This window comes from Hirundo rustica, chromosome 10 (assembly GCF_015227805.2).
Source record: "Hirundo rustica isolate bHirRus1 chromosome 10, bHirRus1.pri.v3, whole genome shotgun sequence".
Classification (NCBI taxonomy): Eukaryota; Metazoa; Chordata; class Aves; order Passeriformes; family Hirundinidae; genus Hirundo; species Hirundo rustica.
The window spans coordinates 10,308,146-10,331,649 of NC_053459.1; the positions used below are offsets into that span (position 1 = coordinate 10,308,146).

The 23,504-nt window shown below is 40.2% G+C and overlaps 1 protein-coding gene and 1 long non-coding RNA gene across 5 annotated transcripts in view; one reads left to right on the top strand and one right to left on the bottom strand.

The window, feature by feature from the left end:
• Positions 1 to 6,913, bottom strand: part of SPHKAP (SPHK1 interactor, AKAP domain containing) — a 65,756-nt gene extending 58,843 nt beyond the window's left edge. For 2 of the 3 annotated variants that reach the window (XM_040074371.1, XM_040074369.1), the window contains exon 1: positions 6,697 to 6,913. In XM_040074371.1, the coding sequence (XP_039930305.1) occupies positions 6,697 to 6,737 (41 nt within the window). In that variant the 5' untranslated portion in view covers positions 6,738 to 6,913. Of the gene's footprint in view, positions 1 to 5,908; positions 6,052 to 6,696 lie in introns of those variants that run through there. The other variant, XM_040074370.2, reaches the window with a different exon arrangement.
• On the top strand, positions 4,570 to 22,336 carry LOC120757199 (uncharacterized). 2 transcript variants are annotated; one of them, XR_005702411.1, is made up of 5 exons: positions 4,570 to 4,667; positions 5,718 to 5,882; positions 10,818 to 10,913; positions 21,945 to 22,144; positions 22,249 to 22,336. It is a non-coding gene; the product is annotated as an uncharacterized LOC120757199 (long non-coding RNA). The 2 variants fall into 2 exon arrangements; XR_005702413.1 differs by lacking the exons at positions 10,818 to 10,913; positions 21,945 to 22,144; positions 22,249 to 22,336 and adding an exon at positions 6,019 to 6,118.
• Positions 22,337 to 23,504: the final 1,168 nt, after the last annotated feature.

Here is a 23,504-nt window from a genome sequence, read left to right on the forward strand (position 1 = left end):
GAAGAAACGTAACTTTGATAAAAACCACCAACCTATTCTGTGTCATGGGCACTTGCAGTAGCCAGATATTTAATAATAAGAAGGCAAGTCTTGAAGTGAAGAAAATTACTGAGGGAAACTATAGATATTAATGACAACAACCCAAAGGTTGACAAGACTGAAAAAATAAGTTGTAAAATTCATTCTGGGCAGCAAATAAATCCCAAATATAGCACTATTAATCTGCAAATGCTAACTTTGTAGTTCTGGTTAAAAGAAAACCAGAAATATGCATTATGGTTTTTTCTCTCTCTGCTTCAGTGAAGCAGGAGGAAGGGAAGCTGACTGCACACGCAGTCTGAAGCACTATCGAATCCACTGATAAGAAAAAAGTTGTTTAAAAATTGGGAAACAACCCCCACAAATTTCTGACACTTAGGTCCTGAGAGATGTGAAGTTTTTCAAAGTGCCTCATCCCCATGACTGTCAGGCAGGCTCCCCCTTCCTGCTTCTCCCCAGAGACCACAGCCAAAAGCCTGTACAACACACCAGGAGAAGAGGAGCTGCTGCTTTTTATCCAGTGAATTGGTAATTAAAGCTACTGTTTTGATGTATAAGTTTAATTAATTTTCCTTCTTCAGAGAAAAAGCTAAAGCTGCCTGCTGCACTTCTCAGTAAATGCTCAAAACTACACGGCTATTAGTGCTTGCATTCCTGGGTCCTTCATGTCGAGCTGCTTCTCTACTGAAATAAGTCAATACTGTGTGTGAGAGCAGCAGCAGTGAGTGTAATAGAGAGCAGTGAGCCTGGAGGGACCGCTGCTGGGATGCTGCCATCCCAGGTTGGTATCCTCAGAGGAGGGAGCTCTCTCAGCCTCCCTCTGTCTGCTCCTGCTCATCACCTCTAGCACACCTCACTGCTGTCTGCACACACGACTTCTGGCTGTTCAGGTGCCAATCATGGCTTAAAATACTGTTCTTTAGAGGGTGTTCTTACACTCAAGTTTAGGGAAGGATAGCTGCATGAGGAGTGACCCGGGTTCATTATCCACAGTGCAGATAAATGTTTTCAGGAGTCTGTGCCTCCCTCTCCCCTCACCTTCTCAGGCAGTAGCTGAACCAACCACACGTAAGAAGAAAGAGTAAAGTGATTAATGTAGGGCTGAGGAAGGAGATGACAAAACCCTGATGAATTAGTGAGTGTGCCTACAACGATTACTGGGAGGAGGTCATAACCTAAATCGTATAAAAAATGAGCAGCATAGCAACAGAACATGGATGTTCCAAGTCATCACTGATAGTTGTTAGTATTTTTCGAGTCTTTCTGGAGAAGGAGAGGACTGAATGAAGGAGGAGAAGGGTTGTGCATAGGCAGACTGTGAACAGTGACTGACACTACTGCAACTATTGCAGTCCCAAAGGGGAGAAGGGATGTATAGGATTAGAGCCAGAGCTGAAAGAGGGGATTAATGGATATTTTTGGGAAAAACAGTGAGAAATTCATGTGGGAGGCTAGAGTAGGCAGGATTAAAGAATTCAAAACAGATGGGAATGGTTAAATAAGGAAGAAATGGAGATGCTAAGCCTGGACATAAGCGGTAAGGTTTTGTCACTGTAGTGTGCAAGTGGGTTAGTGAAACAAAGCATGGAAATACCATAGTTAACTTCTTTGCTACTTCTACAAGTCTCCCTCCTCCCTCCACCTACAGTCCCATTCCTCAAGGGATCATATTCCTCATGCACAGATTTATGACATTTGGCAATTTAGGTTCCTTCTGGTTTTAGCTGATTTTTTTCCTCCCCTGACCACATTGAAGGAAAGCATCTCTGAGAATTTTGTCTATGTTTAACAACACAGGTTAGTTAGGTTAGTGAACTGCTTAAAGTAATTGTCCATGAAAACAGGGCACGGCATGTCATTTCAGGAATTCCCACCACTGAGACTCAAACTAACATTGGAAGAAGTTAGTGAATATTGAAATTTATCAGATAATTTTTCTGGCTGTTCCACTCATACTATCTGGTGCATTCATCTGCTAGTTTGCAAGTAAAACACATACCAAGCAAGTATTAAACTGATTCCTCTGGTTGGGCTGCAGTACTGGTTCTTGCATGAGTGCAGAAAAATAAATTTCATCCTCATATGTGATGCCAGCTGCTGCTCTAATGCATGTGGTATCTTGATAACAGGAGTTCTGAAATTACTCACTTGTTCAGGGGATTTATTTGCTCTCTTTTTTAGGTGGTGTTTTTTTTGGGGTTTTTTTTTTTTTTTTTTTTTTATTTATTTATTTGCTCTCCTTTTTTTTGTATTGTAATACATTTGGTTCTCCTTTACTCACAGAGGTGGAAAAAAATGGAGAACAGACCTGTAAAATGTGGTCTATGTTGTCAGTCCCACCATACACTACCTCTTGCTCCTCTTCACATATATCATTTCACTCATCATTGGTAACTTTCCAGAATAAAATTTTTAGTATTTATTTCTGTTTATGTCTCGTTTTTCTGTTTATTTTTGTTGGCATTCTCTTTTCTTTAATGATTTACTCAAATTGATTGTTATCTGTAGCTTAGTCCCATGGCTGTTGTGGAGCCTTTGCCTGCAATCTTGTCTCCTTAAAGGATCAAAGTTTTATTTCACTCATTCCTAAAAGCATCTTAGTTCAAAGCCACCAAATCTGTTTTCTCTGTTATACAAGATCCAGGCTGCTTTGCTGGAGCATAAGAGCAGCTGTCAGCTCTGTCTGTGACAGTGTTACGAGGCAAGTTCCAGTGGCACTGAGCATGCCACGTGCCTGCTGCCTGTAAGGAAGCTCTGATAGAGCCACAGATTCTGGATCTCTTCTCAGCTTTAAATATCTTAACTTACCTCTTTACATCTGTGGTCAGCCCTAGCATGTTCACCAAATGTAAACAGTGCTCGGTTTCCATCAGGATCCTGTAAAACCAGAAAGGCTTTTCCTAGCCATTCTCTGTGCACTATGTGCCACACCAGCTATTGCAGAGATGTAGCAAAGATAATTTTGTGTTGGTGATACAACACTTTTATTATTACACGCAGAGCAAGTTCTCAGAAATAGCCAGACTTTCTTCGGGCTTGTCTTTTCACTTTTTAAAATGTAAAACATGCTACTTCTCATCTCTGTTGAGTGTACAGGCATTTTAATTTTTCTGAATTACTATTCAGTCTAATGTTGCTTCTAAGCTCCACTGCTGTTTCCAGTTCTGAATTAAAGAACACTTCTAAATCCCCCATTTCTTTCCAGTATTTACACAAAAGGTGTGTTGAAAACAGGTTCTAGTCCAAAAGACACGTTGGAAGACTTTTATTTGGAAGGCAATATTTCTTTCAGATACACGATTGGCCAAAAACTGTGTATGTTTATGGGTTTGGTTTCATAAGCTTGAGCAGAGAAACTGCAGTTTTACTGAAGGAGGTGGTTGTATGTCCTTAAGCAGCTGTGCAGCAGCATCCCAGATAGTCACTAACCCAGGGGCTAGATAGATGGAACTTCCTGCCTCATATGTAAAAAGTTCAAGCATTTTTCTTCCTGTCTCTCACCTGATGAGGCAAAGTGCAAACTGATATATTTAAGATTTTAATGTGGATGTGTTTTTCCTCCACCACAGAAAACCCCACCAAACCAAAACCAGCCACCACAAACAAACAAAAAACCGAAACAACAAATCCTTATAGATCACATTTCCAGCCCCCCAGCTGCAACATGCATCCAAGATGTCTTTTAGCTGCTTGAAGGAAAAGCAGCAGCTACCAGTTCTGTGCAGTTCTCTGCAGCTGTTCACCTGACCCCCAGGCTAAGTGTTCACTGCAAGAAGCTGCTGCTGGAAATGCTAAATTATCAGTGGAAGCCTGAAGGCCGCTTGCCTGCTCTGCAGTGACTGCTGGCATCCCAATCCAGGGCTTATGGTTTTGCCCTCAGCTATGGCAGCGAAAGGAAGGGAAGGTACTGAGCAGGAACTGATGTGCACCCTGAGTTTGTGTTGAACTCTGGGAGTGATGGTGATGTGTGATAGTCAGCAAGTGGGCAGAACTGTGGCCTTGGTTTAGGAAGATGTGTGTAGATGACTAAGATAAGGCATAAAGAGCCACAGAAACAAGTTAATGCCTGAAGTGATTCTGTAAGGAAAAGGAAAAATACCTTTGTTTTCACTGTTTGACAGTGAAAACTTTCTTTGGTGAGGTCAGTAAGCTAACTCCTAATGCTAACATCCAAAGTTTGTATTTCTCAATAACTGCTGTAACTACATCTCAATTAAAAGTTGCCTAAATATTGTATGGTGGGCATAATGAGCTGAAGGTGTATGAGGACAAGTTATCTGTCCCATGGTTTCCCAGATGTGCTTTTTATTTCCACAAGGTTTCCTGGTGGAGACAGGAATGACCTGAATAAACTACTTGCTGTTCTGGTCACCTTTGCTGGACTCCTGTGATCCTTCTCACAGACAGAAAGCTTACAGTTAAAGCTTCAGCAAAGAAAGTGTTACCTTGATTAACAAATAACAAGCAGCTGTCAACAGTGAGCCTCAGGAGATAAAAGACATGAAGGAGAGAACAGTAGTTCTTAGTGTAGGGAAGTCTGACCTGCTTAAGCTCTGGGAAGAGAATCACTCTTCAGGAAGATGAAAGCGGTACCTTGCTCACATGCCTTGGTCTTGCTACAGAAATAGGTAATTTTTTCTGGGTTAATAAGCCTATAGCAGTGGTGAAGAGATGACCAGAGCTCTGAAATAGACTAGGACTGGTTTCCTCAGTTTCTATACACATTCATGAAAAGCTTAGTAACAATCATGGAGCTGGAAGATGGCTGTAGGCTTATGAGAAGGTAAATTTGTAACAATGAGAACAAGACCGAAGGCAAGGAAAGCAGCAGCTCGTCCAATTCTTGATAGCTTTAAGACTGTCTTGTTGGAATATCTGTTTATCTTGGGGTTAAGATTGCATTCTACCCAATTTTTGTAGAGTGAAATACAAGATGTCATATCAGATAACTTAAAAGTCTCTCTTGTCTGCATCCCTCTCTCTTTCTGATTGTGACTTCCCATAAAATATGAAATTTATAAGCTCTTTGTTATTGATAGTGTAAAAATTACTTGCCAAAAAATAAAAGGTAAATCCTTTTCAGTTCACCCTGAAATGCCAAAGGAAAAATTGGGAAGGGTTATTCCTAGATCAGGCAATTCAGATCAAAGTGCAAAAGCATTATTAAGCTTTGGTCAGCAAATATTTATTAATATGAAACACTATTCACTCCAGTGTCTCTAAGGGATTGTGTTAAAGCTTTTTGTTTCCTTCTAGTAAATAGAAGCAATTTCTCCTCAAAGTAATTATCACCCACTCAGGTGTCATCGTCCCCCCCTCCCCCAAGTAGTTCCTCTTTTGTGTGTTTAGGTAGTTATACATCGTTTCACCATCTTTCTTTTAAGGCTGTGCGTTCTCCAAACTTTATTTCTATAATTTTTTTTTTTTTTTTTTTTTTTTTTTTTTTTACGACTCATTTTGAAATTGCACTGGGAGCAACTAAACCAAAACGAATTGTAATCATTGACAACGTAATGCTTTTTATCTACGATAGTCTTAAAGGGTACAATTTCTATAATACTTCTGTCTGCCTGCTACCATCGAAATGCAATTTACTAGTGATTGTTGAAAATGATGCTTAACCACATCTTGCATCTCCGGCAGGCTCTGCTATCCGTGCATCCATTTCCGTCTTGCAGGAAGTTTAGCGCTAATCGGTTCTTCATGACCGCTATACATGCGCTTTTGGTGGAGCCAGGATAACAGAACTACAGCGATTTTTAGCTTTTCCTTTCATAGTGAAACAATCTGATTTACGCGGTGGCGGACATGCGTCGAAGTGATTTAAGCACAACATCCTAAAGGTATCGTTAAGCACTAATTAACTTACCGACTCTCTCGAGATGCTACGGCACGAAAACCAGCTGCTAGAGCAAATTTAGACGACAATGTCTATATTTTCTTTCTATTGTAAGAAAAGCCCTCTAACTCCTGCTCTAGCCGTAGGGGCAAAGCCGCGGCGAGCGATCGACCGACCGACCACCTCCTGGCAGGTGCAGCGCTCCGCCCGCCCTTCCGCGGCCGCACGCGAATTCCCGGAGCCCCTCCGCGCCCGGCAGCGGCTCCGCTCCCCCGCGGGCACCGCGCGACCCGAGCGCGGCTCCTCCGTGACCGTCCTCAGGCCGGGGACCCCCGTCCGCCCCGCGGGCACCCGCGCCGCGGAGAGCCCCGGGGGCGCTCGGCAGCGAGCGGGGCCCCGCGGGCGCCCGGCGCCGGTACTCACCCCGCGGCACCGGCGGCTCCGCGGCCGCCCTCACGCGGCGCGCGCAGGCGGCGGCGCGCGGGGAGGGGCGCGGGCCCTACCTGGGGGCGGCGGGCGGGGGGCGCCGGGCCATGGCGGCGGCGAAGGACGGCGGGACCCTCCGCTCCGGCCGCGCCGGGGCAGCGACAGCGCGTCCCCGGCGCTGCGGCGCCTCCCGGCCCTGCCCTCCGCCTCACTCCTCCCCCGCCCGCCCCGCCGCCTCCCCCGGCCCTCCCTCGCGGCGGGGCCCCGCGGAGCCCTGCGCCCCCCGGGGCGGTGAGGGCTGCGGCGGGGCCGAGCGCGGCGCCTCGGGCGCGGGCAGCCCCGGCCAGCGCCGTCCCCGCTCAGGGCAGCGCCGTGCGCGGCGCTCCTCGCACCTGCGAACCGCTGCCTGGCAGCCGGTGCCCGGCCGGGACATGCGGGAGGCGGCGGCCGGTCGGGAGCTGTTCGCCGGAGCGATGGAGGTGGTGGCTGCGGGAGTTCGGGACGGCTGCAGAAGTTGCCGGCGTTGTGCTCTGGCTGCAGTGTGGGAACAGGGACGTGACAGCGAGGTGCTCGTTGACTCCAGAGAGAAACGGGCGATCCTTACTGAGTCCTCGTTACGAATGTCATGATGTTCTCGGAGCCCCAGCCCCGTAAACCATGTGATTGAGATGACGGGGATTTCTTTCTGACTGTCTCAGATGTGACACTCAAGCTTTTAGAGAAGGAGCCTAGAGTAAACTACAAGTTAGGGTTTGGGGGGTTTTTTGAGCTCCTTCAGGCTGTTTTATTTGGTTACTTTCAGCAGACTTTTCCTGGTTTGTTTGCTTTTTCTTTTCAGGAAAATACCGAGTGCGTTGAGGCTCGGCTCTGTCGTGTTTGCGTAACGGTGTCGGAGAATCTGTGCAGGGCAAATGATTAGAATTGGTCTCTAGTCATGAAAGGAGAGACCAAAAGCACTTGAATCACCAGTGATGGATGCACAGTGCAAACGCTATTTTGAACCTAGAGCCTCCTGGGTTCAGCAGGAGTCCTTTTGCCTCGGGTGTGAAATTTGGAAGGCTGGAGATAACTGGTATTTTCCTTGTAGCTGCTGGCAAGATTCCACTTCTACTGAGATTTGTTTTCAAGAAGTTTAGTCTCAAGATCAAAGCCTAAGATCTGCCCTGTCCAGTTAGTTGATGACTATTATGTTTCTGTTAATTACATAGCAAACACTGCTCAACAGGAATTCAGCAGTAAAACCATGGGAAGAACTTAAAAAATCTACGCATGCTGCTGAAAACTTGACTCATGTATGGTGAGCCCTGCTCTTTAGTCAGTGTTCTCTTCAGAGAATTGTTGAATGAATTCAAAGACAAAGAGGAAGGGCAGTGGGCAAGGGCAGTAAATCCATGTTTGGGCAATTTTTTTTTTTTTTTTTTTTTTCTGCAATAAAGATTGAGTGTTTCTCTTCTTTAAATACATCAATCCTTTACCTTTTCTACACCTTGCTATTCCCTTTAGTTGGCATAGTGTTATGAAATTCTGAAGTTTAATGAATTTTGGAAGGGCCTGGGGCATGTGGAAAGAATTATTTTATGCATTAAATCAGGTTTTGTTCTCTATTCCAATTTACAGCACAGACGTTTCTTAACCAACTTTGGCCAGAGGCACAGTATCATTTAACTACTGAAAAAAGACTTTTTGTTGTTAAGAAGGGCTACCTGGACCCTGAAGGGTTTGTTCTTGGTGACTTCCACACAACCAAGAGAAAGGAGTTTCATCTTAATTTTTAAATATCTCAAGATTTTGTGCTAAGGATATGGATTACACCTTCTGTCAACATGTGAAGTGCCATAAGAGACAGAAAGGCTAGCAGCTATGTCAATGTCACTGAAGTTAAAGGTAAATCAAAGCAAAGGGGAGGGTTTTAAAAGTAGAAGTGGAGAAGCTGAGGAAATAGACACACAACAGCCTGTCAGGTGGGGTTGGACTAGATGGTCTCCAGAGGTCTCTTAACCCCTGATTTCTGTGATACTACCTAGGAGTCTCTTTGCATTTAGACCACAGATTAAAGCCAGTCAAGGCTTACTTGCTTTACAGATATGGTTTTCACATTCGTATGCCTGGGTTTACAGAACAGCTTCTTCAGTATTGTTAAAGGTTTTTCTTCTGTTGTGAAGGAGAAGGACAGACAGACCTTCAGTTAGGGACTGAGAAAGGAAATGACAATTTTCTCTCAGTGATGTCACTCCAGAAGCTCATAACAGGTGTTCTACTCCCCAGTTTCAGATGTTTTGCTCTTGCGATTTGACAAAAGGGAAGAGCTCTGAGACAGAAAAAGATAGGAGAGGTTTTTCTGTCGTTAGGGTGGGACTATATGTTGCTCAGTCTCATCTTTATGTTCAGTTTTTGTTCCCTGATGTGATAAGGCTCTGAACCTCAGTTTTCCATCACAAACACTGCCATTCATCGGTCCCTCACTCCAGATAGCACTGACATTACTAATGTACTGGTTCTTTGTTTGATTTTTATCATATCCTTGTAGATGATGTGAAGCCCTCTGATTCTCCCCACATAACTGGATTTTTTTTCCATTGGTAAATATTTATTTTTTGTTTCTGTAATCCTGCAAAATCTCAACAAACCTGTTGCACAAACATGTCCTCTTCTATTGCTGCTCTCTATTTCAGAGCCCTTCTTTGAGCCACGAACTACAACTTGACTTCTCAATCTGCCAGAATTGTCCTTTTCTCAGGTAGCCAGCAGCTCTCTTCACTGAAAGCCCATAGTCTTTATTTCTGAGGGATTTAGCTGAGTACTACTTTATGCCTTTGTTCTTATTCCTTGACAATGTTGGCACGTAGCCCAAAAAAGCCTATTCTTTTTCCTGGAATCCAGCTTGACAGAAGAGAACTGATTACTGTCACACATTGACTTGTTTCAAAGCTGTCACCAGGAGAGTATTTTTCTCTCAGCTTTTAGATATGAATTGGCAACAGGAAGAGAATATTGTGGCATTTTAGTTAGCTGTCTTTTATGTGTCAGCCTAGGACACTGTTCCCATACTGGATGACAGCAGGTTATGGCCAGAGAATACAATATTCTTGTGTTTTAATGGTACAGACTATTCCAGTTGTTAAGATTTTGCTGATTTCAGCTTTTATAAAAACCCGAAGTGCTGCTTAAAAATAATTAATTAGCCCTTCTGTTGGGAAAAGAAGCAGAGGAAACTGCTGCAGAGCTGTTTGAACTGACAGAGACTGAAACAATAGCACCAAACCAAGCTGACTTTCTCGTAAGAAAATATGTCAGTCTTTCCTGAAAATCAGAGGGAGCCAAACTTACACTAGGACTTTGATTAGACTTCAGCCATGGAGACATTCCAAACCCCATCTGGACATGGTCCTGCACAACCTGCTCTAGCTGACCCTGCTGAGCTGTGGGGTCTGACTCAGTGCTCTCAAAAGATCTCTTTTGTCCCAGAAGATTCTATGCTTTCTATGATTCTGTGCTTCCGTAGACTTGAAGTTTTGTTCACTGGCAGTGAAAAACTCTCCCCAAAAACTCTGCTTATGCATGACTTGGTTTGTCTAAGGAGCTCTGCAACTCTGTGCTGACCCTGTAACTGGATGGTATTTTCAGGAATAGATCAACACTGTAGGGGACTGGAGGAAAGAGCATTTTCTTTCCACTTCTCTTTGCTTGTCCTTTAGCTGCTCTATACAAGACTCTCCTAATTAAAAGCACAGAGGTGGAAAGCTTAGCATGTTGCAAAAGCAGGATGAAAAACCTGTCAACATTTTGACATTTTCTGGGCATAGGCATATTTCCAGAATATATTGTCAAATCCCAAGTACAGGGACCATCTCTCTTACATAATATAAAAAAATTGATGCAGTTGGGACAAGCAGCACCTAATTCCAATAGGGGCCTTTGGATACTAGTGTTAATCAACAAGCATTTTAAGATGAACCTCTTTATCCTCCTCACTCGTGACTGTTGTGCAGTTGGTGTGTGCACACAGATTACTGTTTTGTTTTAGTCCTTTACAACTAAACTATTTCCCTTTTCCAATGACTGTTAAAGGGGTTGTCCTGTAGTTACTGAAGATTTTTTTAAATATAAGCCATCTAACATGGTTTATGTTTGTCTACTAGATGTTTGTTAACCAAAATGGATATGACAGTTGGTTGTATTACCATGTGTTTGATTACTCTGCATAAGCAATGCCTTGTGCCAGCAGGTTATCGATGAGGTTGCATAATTCGCTTTGTGTTGTTGCTCAATAGATTGGTTGAGCACTGACACTGTAGAGGGACACCTCTTTTACCCAAAATACCAGGTGTATTTTTCTTGTAGAGTTGCATTGGTTAAATTGTTTGCATTGAACACTAGGTTGTTACCTTTTGTAAGTCAGTATGACTCAGACAAAGTTTGTTGTCCAATACTTGTTTGTTTGTTTTGTTTGTTGCTTTGCTTAGATTTAGGTTTGGAGATTTTTACAGTTACAAATTTGTGTTCTGCCAATCAGAGTCCTGCTCCCTTTGAGATGGGTACCTGGGCTGTGACTAAAACACCCTCAGTCAACAAACCAGAATTGAAGAGGTGCTACAATGTGTTGCAACTAGTAAGTAGCATGACTTACTTTAATTTATATCAGAACAAAACTGGCTGACAAGATTTTTACTGACAATGGACAGGAATTTTAGAGAAAAATGGTCTGACCAAGATAGTTCTTGAATGTAGTCAAAAGAGAATGAACAGTTGTTTGTTGCTTCACTCCAGACTGCTGATACGGCTCCCTGTTTAATAAATGCAGCTCATTGCCATAGGGCATGGGTGCGAGATGATTTATTTTTCATCTATGTACATATCTGCAGCTACAAAGAGAATTTTTTTCTAACATAACCTCGTGGGTTTTTTTTTAGTTAATAGGCAAGTTTAAATATTAAACCTACTCAGTCTGTCTGCCTATCTCTCTCTAGCTCCCAAACCTTCACTCTGTTTTCACTCTACCTACATCCCTGGGTAAGATGAGGGAAGAGAAGGGGCTAGGAGACTGCATTTAAATTCTGAAAGATAAATCAAGAATAATAAATTGATCCCAGATTTGTGAAATTCTGAATAGTTTGTTGTCACTCTTGTTCCAGTAAACTAGAAAGCTCCTATAATTGAATTTTTCAGCTGATCTCAACTGTATTATTCCACAGGGAAAGGAGCTGGTGTTTGCAATAAGCTCAAACTGAGCCATACAGTTCTTCTTAGGTCAAAAGTAATGCACGCATTTTATTCAGAACTGGGCTAGAAGATGATAATAATAACTCGCTGGTAGGCAATGAGCCATCATGTGTAGCATTAACTGAAATCTTTTAGGCATCTGAAGGTGATGATGCATGTAGAGTAGACAGAAGGTGACACATTCCCAAACACACTCATTGAGTTCATCTATGCTGCCCTGGGTTTTTTCATGAAGATGAAAAAAAAATGCTTTTGGCTTCCCCCATTCTATAAGCATCCAAACCTAATGTGCCATGAGCTGTGAGAATATTGTACAACTGCTGTGTGCTTGCTCTTGCCCCTTCCTGCAACTCCAGAGGTTGTTCAGAATGCTGCCACTTAAAAGGTTTTGGTGATAAGGGTCAGCTCTGTTTTCAGCATACATGTAGAATTTTTAGATTATTCTGAATAATTAATGAAAATGAGATCAGGAATTCTGAGTCTTCCTGAAAATCACTTGCATTTTTCACTGCTAAACTATTTTTGGAAATTTTGTCTAAATTCTAGCTGCCATCCACTATTGTGTTTCTCTCAGGCTTCATATTTTTGGCTGTTCTCCTAGGTGAAATATTCAAGTGCTGGGAGCAGTTAGATTTTAAATAGGTATTATGTTTTTTATGTTCCTAGAAAAAGAGGTCAAGTCAAAAGATTTACTAAACAGGTCTTTTGGTAGCTATCAATAACAACTATCCATTTTCCCCTCATGTCAATAAGCAGGTAGAAAACAAGAAAATATGAAAGAGGTAAAAAAAGAGGCTGAAAAAGAAAATTCAAATATGAATGTAACTGATAATGCAGAATGTTTGGTTTGGTAGGGTTGTCTATAGTGTTCTGTGCCTTGTAAGATTGCAGTTGAAGCATAGAAATTGCATAGGTGGTATGAACATACAATTAAAATGTGAAAAAAAAAGCTTTTGGTAGATTTTTCATCTAAGAGCATACCAACTGCTGTGTGCTAATTTTCTGTGTGGATTATATATTCATGAGATGCAATGTGAGAAATTGCTCATGCAATATATCTGAATAAATGACAAGATATGCTGACAATAAAATGCAGGTGTATGAAAAAAGCAGGACAGTTACTACCAGGAAAAAAACAAAAACAAAACAAAACAAAACAAAAAAAACACCCACCAAAAAACAAAAAACCACCAAAAACAACAACAACAACAAACCACTTCAATCTTTCAGTCTCATTTTAAAATCTCTGGCTGAACTTGCAAGAGAATAACAAAAAGCTGGCGACATTTTACAAAGCAGAAGGACTTCTTAATTTAAGTGTGGAAACCTGACCTTTCATGTTTTTCATACTTCAGGCTGCTAAATTACCATGTGTAGATGTTTAAATAGCTGCAGGAGGGGAGACTGTAAACAGATTCCTACAGTCACGTACAAAATCCAATGGAGTTAAAAGTTTCAAAATTACTGTGAAATCAATTTTCATCACCATAGTAGCTAATGGTATTTCTAGAATCATAAATACCAGTGGTTAAACTGAAATATGCATTTCCACTGTAACAGGTACACAGGCATGAAAACCCCTCTGGACAGCCCTTTTATCATAGTTCAGACCTACTCTGTTCTGAGGAAATTTTAATAACGTGACCCAACCACCTGTAATCCTTCATATTTTCTCAGTAAGCTTGTTAAAGTTACAGGATGAATTTTTGAGCTATCCATGGGACCGAGGATTGCATCAGAGCCTAAATTTGTGAGGGCTGAAACACTTTTGAATGAAATTTTGTTTGTAGGGAAACCTAGGGATAAGACAGATTGATAACTAGCGATGAGGCACACTTTGGGAAGGTTTCAAGCAAAGGCAATTTCATTTATATTTCTGAACAGAAAGAGCTTGTCTAGATTTGTGAAGAAGATGGGAGTGTCTACAGCTTGATGACATCCTGAAATAATTTTCTGATTTATGAGAAAAAAATTAAAACTAAAATCCTATAACTGCATGTGAAGGCAGGCATTTCATTCCACAAATCTCTTTTTCACGATATGCTTTTTGACTTCTGTCAGTGAATTTGCACTTCAGTGTTTAAGTTATTTACATTTTGATATAGAAACTAATAAAAATGAAGCAAGCTACATGTCCTTCTGCCATGTGTCTGACTTCTAATTCCTTAAATCACAATTAGCTGGAGTCAGAGAGATGCCTCATTTAAAAAGGTAATTGAAGATTCATCTAGGGAATAGTATATTTGAGAAATAAGTGAGTATTTCATGTGGATATGCAATGCAACTTCACTTGAATTGGATTAATTGCTTATGATTGGAAGAGGAATGGGTAAAATAAAAACATTTTCCTTTTAATGAAAAAAATTGAAACATATGATTCCCACCCCCTGGCTTTTTGGAGGGCTTTTAAAATACAAGTTGTAATAGTTTGAGAAACATTTTGTTCATGGTGTATGTTGGGAATTTGTGGAGGTCAGAATTCCAAATATTTCTGGCATGGTTAAGCATACCCAGAATGAGCAAACTTGCAGTAAATATTTAATGAGTCCTAGTTTGGTGATGATTTTTCTAGGTCTAAATTTATATTTTTGTATTTTTTTATTTGTGGCTGTATTTAAAGCATTACGAAAGTCTGCTGTTGTTGCAGACCACAGTGCTTAGGGGTTCTCAGAGTCTTACGAAATTTGGTTTAGATAACAACTGGAGCTTTACTGACAGTCACTCACTGAAAATTACTGCGGGGTCACAGGGTGCTCTTGGGAGTGGCTGGGAAGCCATCAGTAAGGAGTGAGTTTAGCTACACTGAATGAGTGTATTAGTTACACTGATACTACGAGATGGTCTTGCTGACTTCTTTCGGTTCTTGCCAGTACCAGTTTCATATGAAACGTGAAAAAATTTGAAATTAATTTTGTTTGTTTGAAGAAAAGCACAAACAAATCCAAAGCAAACAAACCCCAACTATATTAGCAGAGTAACAGATCGCACTTCAGTGATCTCTCCCATGAGATTATCTTCTCATGCTGCTATAAATGAAGTTTGGTTCTGACATTGTAAACTAATGTGAAAGAAGGATTGGGCCCTTACTGCGTAGGTGTTCTGATAAAAATTGGTCCAGGTGAGTAATGCTATTAAATTTTAATTCTGGCAAAAGGATCTCTGCTACTAAACTATTAAATTATACAAATGTATTTCTTACAGTATTTTGATTATGATGTTCCAATGTGAAAATCAGGAGATGGGAATAAATGTGGCTTTTTCTGCTGTAAACTATAGTTCATATTTTGTGGTGTAGTAAAATTTTATCTGCAAGTTATATGCTTTCATATAGAAAACTGCTCTGCGAAGCTCTAATATTTACAGGTTGTTTTGCACCTGGAGTATGTTTGTGTGCGAATTTTGTCTAGCACTCAATTTAAATCTTGATAAACAAAATTTAATTGAAAATTAATTACTTGGCCTCATTGACTTATAACTGTAGGCTCAAAGATACAGTGTATAAATAGAAACATCCTGTGAATAAAATGCATGATTAGCATAGGAGTATGGATTGCAGTGAAGGATGTCCTTTCTCAGGTGAGTTTTGTTCTCTTTCTGGTATTTTTGTACCTAATTGATTCTCAAAATCTTTCATACAAAAGAGTAAACTTCAGCATTGGAGTGTGGAGTTTGCCACCTGAGGCTGTCTGGGGTGACAAAAGCATGACCTTGACAGATTTCTTTTATGGCTCTGAGCCTAGTGAAGAATATTAGACCGTGGTCTTTGTTACTGTTCTAATTAGCAGGCTATCATATATTCAAAGCTCACACTCATTTGTTAAGCTTTACCCACTAGGTGTGTAGCTGAGTTAACAGCCCCCTGTTTGCTTGGAGTAATCTGTGCACAACTTCCTCTGAGTCCACTGTCAGAAAAGTGTGAAAGGTGCCTGAATAGATCAGGTGAAAGTGAAACCAGTTTAATGGGTGGTTGGTTCCCCTGGAGCATTGTCAGGACTCACTTCTAGATGTGTGTGCATTGATTTTTTGCCTTGGACTCCCCCCAGATTGTTAATTCTGTCTGCATGGAATCACCATTTGTCCAATATCTCTGTATATTAGACTTGTCAGTCCAACAAGAACTGCTGTACTGAGCCTCCCTGTGGCTCCTGACTGCTGGAACCCCCAGGTGTTCCTGCAGTGCCCTTGCTGGGACACCACAGAGGGTGTGGAAACGTCTAGGTAACTGAAAATGCACTGCAGTTGACTACTCCATGCAGAATGTGTTTGATGCATGCAGTGTTAGACATAGGGTGTGCCTGGACTCTGCACAGCACATGCAGGGAATGCTGGTTCTCACTGGAAGGGTTGCATTTCTGCTGTCTGCATCAGGAAATTTCAGCTGGAAACACCACAAGCCTTATCTAGCCCTCAGTCCCCAGAGATTACTGAAAGAACACATTAATGTAGGCCCTCCTACTTCAGGGATGACAACTGCAAGTTACAGCCAATATTTAGCCTTTTGTTTGTTTTTGAAGTGGAGTGTTAATGTTAAAAACAGCAGAATCCGTCCATTTGCTTATAGGTGAAGTTTTTCTAATTGCTGAAGATAATATGGCCAATTTTTTCACTGACTCATACTAGCTGGATGTTGGTAGTCCATGCAAAGTAATTATTGGACCTTGGAAGTCCAATAAAGATATTTAAATGCATTGGATTAGATTCTGCACCACTGCATTTCTGAAGTGTTATGACCATATCATTTTTGGTCCTAACCATGAAGAAACTATTACAGAATTAAAAAAATTACTGTTGCTTAGATGTGAGAAAATACATATTAGCTCTTTGTTTTTAAGAGCTAATCCTTTTTTGGTTGTTGTCCAGAATGAATTTTTATTGTTAGCATAGAATGAATAAATATTGGCAAATCAACATTATGTTTAATATCAATGACCTCCAGTGAAAAATTAATTTTTGAGTTTTAACTCATATTCTTAAACTATTTATTAAGATGACTAATTCCCACCTATGTTCAAGAATCCAATTTCTTTTCTAGTATTTTAACAATATAGTAATGCTAATACCATTTTTAATGCCAATACTCCCCCCAGATGCAAATGTTAGGACTTGTTGAGTCTGCATTGGCAGACCCTGGTTAGTGTTTTCTGTTGCTGCAGAAGGGGATCTGTCATGGTTTTGGTTTGTTCATGCTAGTTAGCTCTAGTATGAACAGATAAGAGAAGGCTCACAACGAGAAATCCCTTGTAAATGTTGTGGTGTTTTATTGCACTTTGGAGATCTCTGTAGTGCAATAGGAATAGCTTGTGTACAAAAAGATTGAAGAAATGGAACTCTGAAACATAAACATCTTGGAAGCCCTCTTCAGAAATTCTTGATAGAGATCTTTAATTTTTAAGTAATTTTTTTGTTTGGGCTTTTCTTTTTCAAGCTCTGTGGGGCAGCCTCCTGAGCAATGTGTGAGTAACATCACAGGCTCAGGCTGTACTCACTGCACTTCGTGTCTTTAAAGAAGGCAGTGCTAATCTGAAACTGTGCAGCTACTGCTTTTATGTACTTTTAGCACTTCTGTTATCTTTGAAACAAATAGATCTGTCAGCTTGTGGTAGTCTCTAGAGACTCATCACCAGAGTAGCCATGTCATTAAACTTTAATCAAGCCACAGTAATTCAGTGACAATAAAGATGTGTATAAAGATAACCATTCAGTCTAAACAAATGGAGACTGCCTCTGTTTAAGGTCCTACAGATAATGTGAAAATCATTATTAAGAATTTTCTTATTGCATGTAGGTATTCTGACAATGAAAGTACACAATATGAAAAGGGGTGTGACAAAATGGAAAGATTTTAGTACCCTGATAGGGATTTCTTATATGGCTTAGATTTCATGGTGTCTGGTACTAACCTTTCAATTTGTCAAAGCTGAGCCATATTTACTTACAATTAGATATGTAATGGCTGGTTATTTATTTTATTTTAGAGCAGTAAGTATTAGAGTTTAGATTGTTTAAAAGAAACCCAAAGCATTAATTACTAGGTATTTGTTCTTGAAATGAAAAACATTTTGCAGACTTAACAGAAGTTAAGACCAGAAATGATAGTGGGATGAGTTTGTAAAAATATCTGTCATGGACATCTCATTTTAAGCCTCTTAAAGCAGGGCAGAGATTTTGCTAGTCTTTGGTTAGAGTGAATGTAGAATGTTGCAGTGTTGCTACTTACTGAAGTTTGTAACAAGTTACTGCCTAATTAATTTGAATATGGTAACAACTTAAAATTTAAAAACCACTGCAAAATCCAGTTTGTTGGGTTTTAATGCCTCAGAAGAGTTGTGTGAAATTCCTATGCAGACCCACAGAATACTCCCACACTCTTATTTTGCACTGAGCATTTATCCCTTGTACCTTTGGCTTTTACTGGCACACCTAATGACACTTCCTACATTTCCTGGCAGTATTTTTTGAAACCAGTCAGTGTTATCCACACTATCCATACTGAATGTCATAGCGCACCAGTGGGATTTTTTAGGAGTCTCACTGTCAGTCAGTAATTGATAATTCAGTAAACTTAAGAACGGCTTCATCTTTCTTCATAGATTTTACTTTGCCATTCTGTCATATTTCCTCTCCTGATCACCTAAAAGCAAGAAAAATACTCTGCCAGCTCCACTACATTTTGCAGAGTGAAGCTGGTCTTTAATTTTAACCTTCAGGATTGGAATTGCCAACTAGTTTGGAATCTGGAAAACATTATATTCTGTGCAATCCTTTTCATAGGCACAGCAGACCTAATTTTGGTCCTCTGCAGGATTAACATTTTTCTTCCTCATAAATTTTACCTGTTCTCTCTTCTGACTGAATCTCCAGCACCATGAGTTCTCTGTGTATGTGTATGTGCTCTGTATCTGTACAAGAGCACAGTGCATGCATGAGAAATGTAACTTCTTCCAAATTTTGAATTTATTCCTTAAGTGTTCTGCTACACTCATGCCAGCAAATCATTTTGCACTCTGCATTTCCCCAGGAAAGAGGAGTTTGGGAATTTTGGAGTTTTTTTAAGGAGACATATATTACCAATGTAACAAATGCAGTGTAAATCTTCTTCCCCGAGTGCTCTTGAGTTGGTCTCAGGAAAGAGAGCTGATAAAAACCACTCTCCTTTCTCATTGATTCTATTGCACTTTAAACCCATCCTCATAACAGCCACAGTCTGGGTTTGATTGCATGTACATAGGTGTGATTTTGGGCTTTCTGTGCTCAGTGACCATGTCATCTGCTGGGAATATTTTGGCCAAAGTACAAATTCCTTGAATAGCTCTTGATGTTAATTATTGTGAATGATTTTTGAGATTTAAATTGTGATGGTATTGCTCCAGCACCTCAGGTTTCTGAGGCATCTGTAGTCTTTCTAGAGGCATCTGTTTCTGGGGATGGCTGAGCAGGGACAGTGCATTGATACAGGCCCTGTTCCTTTCTTCTACTCTTCAGTGCCATTCACAACTCCTGCAAAGAACTGGCATATACAGTAGGACCGACCTTCTAGTTGACTTTGCACCTTTTTGGCTTCACAAATGAATGGCCTATTTCACTGTGCCTTTACAGGAATCCAGATTTCAATGAACTGTTTGGAGAGGGAAATGTAGGAAGCCTGGACAGCATTGTAAGAAATGCAGTGTGAGTAGTGGTCTGAATTCAGGCTGGGCACTTCTACTGATCCTTGACCTCTCAGGTTGCATGTTCTCTCTTCTCACTGAAGTCAGTGGCAGTTTCTTCTGTTCCTGTTCAAGATGCAGTGTACCACCTGCTTTCAGGTTCCTGAAAGTCATACCCAATTTTAAGCTTTAAATTTCCTGCCAAACACACCAGAGATTCCACTCATGCAACTCTGACATCTGCCATGTCAACAGCTCAGCATATTCCTGGATGAAATTCAGACAATCTGAGCACCCACCAAGCAGCTCAGACCTCCAGGAAGCAGCAGTGGAGCCCAAGTGAGAGTAGGCTCAAAATGGTATTTGGGCTTCAAGTTTCTGATTTAGGGCTCTTTTGCTTCCTTTTTAATTTTTTTAAGGATCTATTTAATCAGTCTTCAGCAAGATATTATACTGCATGTGCAGACCTCATTAAGGGCAGTCCATTCTAACAACAGAAGTATATTTAAATAATTTCCTGAAGATAAGCCCTGCATTTCAATTTTGTTTTTAGTAATAAAAGTTAAAATGGAGTAACAGTAGAGGCACACTAAAGCAGCTTTGTCAAACTGAGTTTGTAGTTCAGTAATTTAAGTAAACTCTGATAATATTAGACCTGATTTGATGGGGGTTTCCCACAGCTCTCAATTACAGGTTCTTAAACCTTAGGGAAAGGCAAAGCTGATGGTAATTGTATCCTGACTTGCTTCTCTGAATATGTTACTTTCTTATATTATCCCATACTGAACTGGTATAACTTCTGCTGAGCTTTATGTATGCATAAAATAAAATATTTGGAGTAGACTCAGGAGTATGCAATCACTCACTGCTCCATGGTACATGCTCAAATTTCTTCCCTGCTGGTCTTCTGAGTCAAAATTCCTGCAACCATTCCCCTACTCTTATATAAAGCTGAATGCTGCATAATGCTGCCAGGCCCTGCACTTATTATTTTTCTGTTGTTAAATCTACTTTAACATCCATTCTTGCTCTCTACAGCAATGATGACAGAACTCTCTTGCATTTCCCTACCACAGTTCAAGTCTTATAAGTAAATACTACCTGCTTGGATATACTGAACTGCTTTATGAAGTGTTTGGGACAGCTATGCTATTCATACTCCATAGGTTGAATTTAAACAATGCCGGGTGAGGAGGAAGTGGACAAGTAGAGTAATGGGTGTCATTTACCTTCCTTCCAACACCATTAAATTGCACATTAATATTTAGTACTTTAACAGAATGTTACACGTTAGTATGTGTAAGATTCTAGATAAAATATAAATATTTGAATGTAAACTAGTACATATATAATACCTTATATCTTGCATAGTTATCTTCAAATCCAACATTTATGCAAGGACCTTATCATCCATCTTGGAACTAATATTTCATCTTGGTTGCAGTTTATTGATCTTGTTTCTCAGTGGAACATCAAAATGTCTTGTGTGCTGCCTAAACCCTTTTAAGTTTCAAAATCCTTGTGTTGAGGGGCTCTCCCTAAATATTTATGCAGAAGAGGGCTTGATCTTCACCTTTGTTATGATGTTAAAGGGTGAGATATTGCTCACAGCATGTTTGCTTGGTGGATTTTTTTTTTTTCCATCTGAAGGACAACAGGAGAAAACAAAAGTCCTCCTTAAATTCTAGGTGTAAACCAGTGGCTTTACTTACTGTTGCAGCAGGAATTGCCCGGTTTGTGTGTGTATATATATATATATGTATATGTTTTAAATCATCTTATTTAGGGGAGAGGGGATTTTTTGTTTGTTTGTTTTTAATTTAGTTTGGTTTATTTCTATTTTAATTTAAGAAATCTAAAGGCAGTTACACCCTTAACTTCTGGTTGATTTACAGGATAACATCAGAAACAAATATAAAACTAAGTTTAAATTTTATACTGTGTGGACTTACTTGATTTGTTATTGGAATACAAAGAGTACTGATGCCAAGGGATTTAGAGAGATCTCCTTTTCTCCTCCTTGCCATGTATGAACAAGCTCATATGAACCTCTTAAACTTGGCAGAGTTCTGTTTTGTATGAAGCATGGGGTTTTGCATGGTTTTCATATCTCAACTCAGTTCTCTGCATCTACAAATTGTCCTTAAATTATGGGGTAAGAAACCAAAAATAAAAATAATGATAATGAGGAAAAAAAAATATGGCTCTGTATTTTGTATTACATATCAGCTACGTAATCCTTAAGTTTAAGGGGGAAAAAATAGGCTAGCTTTACAGCTTTAATGGCATTTTGGACATACTTAGTTTTTATCTCTCACCAGAATCTTCAAATATGCTTGTTCTAATGGAGCCTTGAAGATGTTTTCTTCTCAGAAAAAACTGGCTAAGAAGCAAATTCTAGATGAAGAAATAAAATTATTGTGTGGGTTTATAACACGCTATAAATGCATGTAAATTGCACCATGGATCAAAAGCTCATTTATACTAGCTGGTAATGCAGCTAGTTATACTGAAGATTGAACTCAAGAATGTTGAATTTTTTTCTAAGGTGATAATGTCTTGGGGCTTGCTTCTTTATTTCTGTGTTGAGATCTTAGGGCTGACTCAATGTATTACATACTTCTAATCCATTATATATAGGGAAAAATGTTCGCTGCCTCACAAAGTTAGTTACATAGAAGTTTATTTGCCATAGCAGTCGTTACTTCTATTGCAAAATAAAATTTGAATGAGTTTTTGTTTTGTTTTGTTTTGTTTTCCCCTCATTGTTGCAGACATTCATCTGTAAATACAGTTCAGTCAGATGCGAAGATCTTTCAGAATGGTAAAACACTTTGGACAAATTCTAAATATGCAGAAGTGTCCACAAAAATCTTCAGAATATGGTGCTTTCCAGAGAAAAAGAGAACAGCTGAGAGAACTAGAAGGGGAGTACAAGGAGATCACAATATGTGTACAAACACCAAGTTTAAGGGTAAGAAATGTGCAGCACAAGAACCATGGTTATGTGTAGGCATGTAAGTCACCAGCTTCCTCTGTAAATTTCCACATTTGATGCTTTGACCGCTAAAATCACAGCAGTGCACAGAGGAGAAGAGGGGATCCATGGCAATCTATGCAGCTACCCAGAGAATTGGGAAAAGTCAGGCTGGAAGGAACTTCAGAAGGACACACAGTCATGCCACATCCCAAGATAAGTAAACTGCTGCTGTTTTATAAATTTGTACTGTGGTTTTAATGTTGGTATGCCATGAAATTCTACAAAATAGGTCTGGGAAAACCCGTGAAAGATAATCCCCTTTTCTGGAAGTAATATCAACTATACTTAAGCAACTGTCAGAAGCAGTTAGTAAAACATGTTCTTAAAAATTCCCTCTGCTAGACATTTCCATAAGCACTGTAGGTAATCTCCTCCTGTGCCTCAGCAGTATTGCAGTGTCAGGTGCCCCGGTAGCGCAGGTCACAAACACAGAGCACTCACTGAATTAGAACAGCAGGAGACAAATAGGCTTAACTTCACTTGTCTAACTATCAGGTTCAAGATACTGTCCCACTTTTGGGTTCCCAGACAGATAAATTCTGCACATTTATATGGTGCTTTGAACTCTCAATTGTCTTGGTAGTCACAAGAATATTTATCTTGGGATGTTTCAGCTGGAAGCACTTAAACTGAGCCTAATTGAGAGAGACTGAAAAAAACTGTAATAAGAGGACTGATCTGAAAACAATTAAGAGTGTACTTGGATAATTATGAACCTACATCAATTCAAGGACTTTAAGAAGAGGAATTGAGTGGAATTGTCTGGAGGATTTGCTGGGTTGTGATACAAATGCTGTTATGCTTGTGGTAGTTAGGCTACCATTAACTGAAGTAGTTTGTACAGCTGTGAAAAAATGCTAAGCCATGCAATTTATATTTGATCAGAAGAACACAAGGCAAATGCTGCTGAATGATAGAAAATCTGGGAGAATGTCTGCATGGAGGATTGGATTTTGGGTGTAGAAGTGCAGAATTTAGACCATTAACCCCTGTGTAAATGAGCCCCTCCAGGCTTTCCAGAGTAGTTCAGCTAACACCAGCAATTTGCTGAAGGAAGGTTACTCTATTATGCTGAAAAATGCCAACTGATTTCTACAGAGCAGCAGTGTAATAATGTCAGTAATGCTGCAAAAGCCTCTATGTGAGTCTCGTCTTTAGTCCTTGTTGCTGCTAGAGGTTATCACGACTTGCTACTTTGATGATGTTCTAGGAAAAAATATGCACTACTAGATTATCTGTTATCACTGTCACAGCCCAGCCCTGCTAACACAAAATGGAATTATAAGCATCAAAG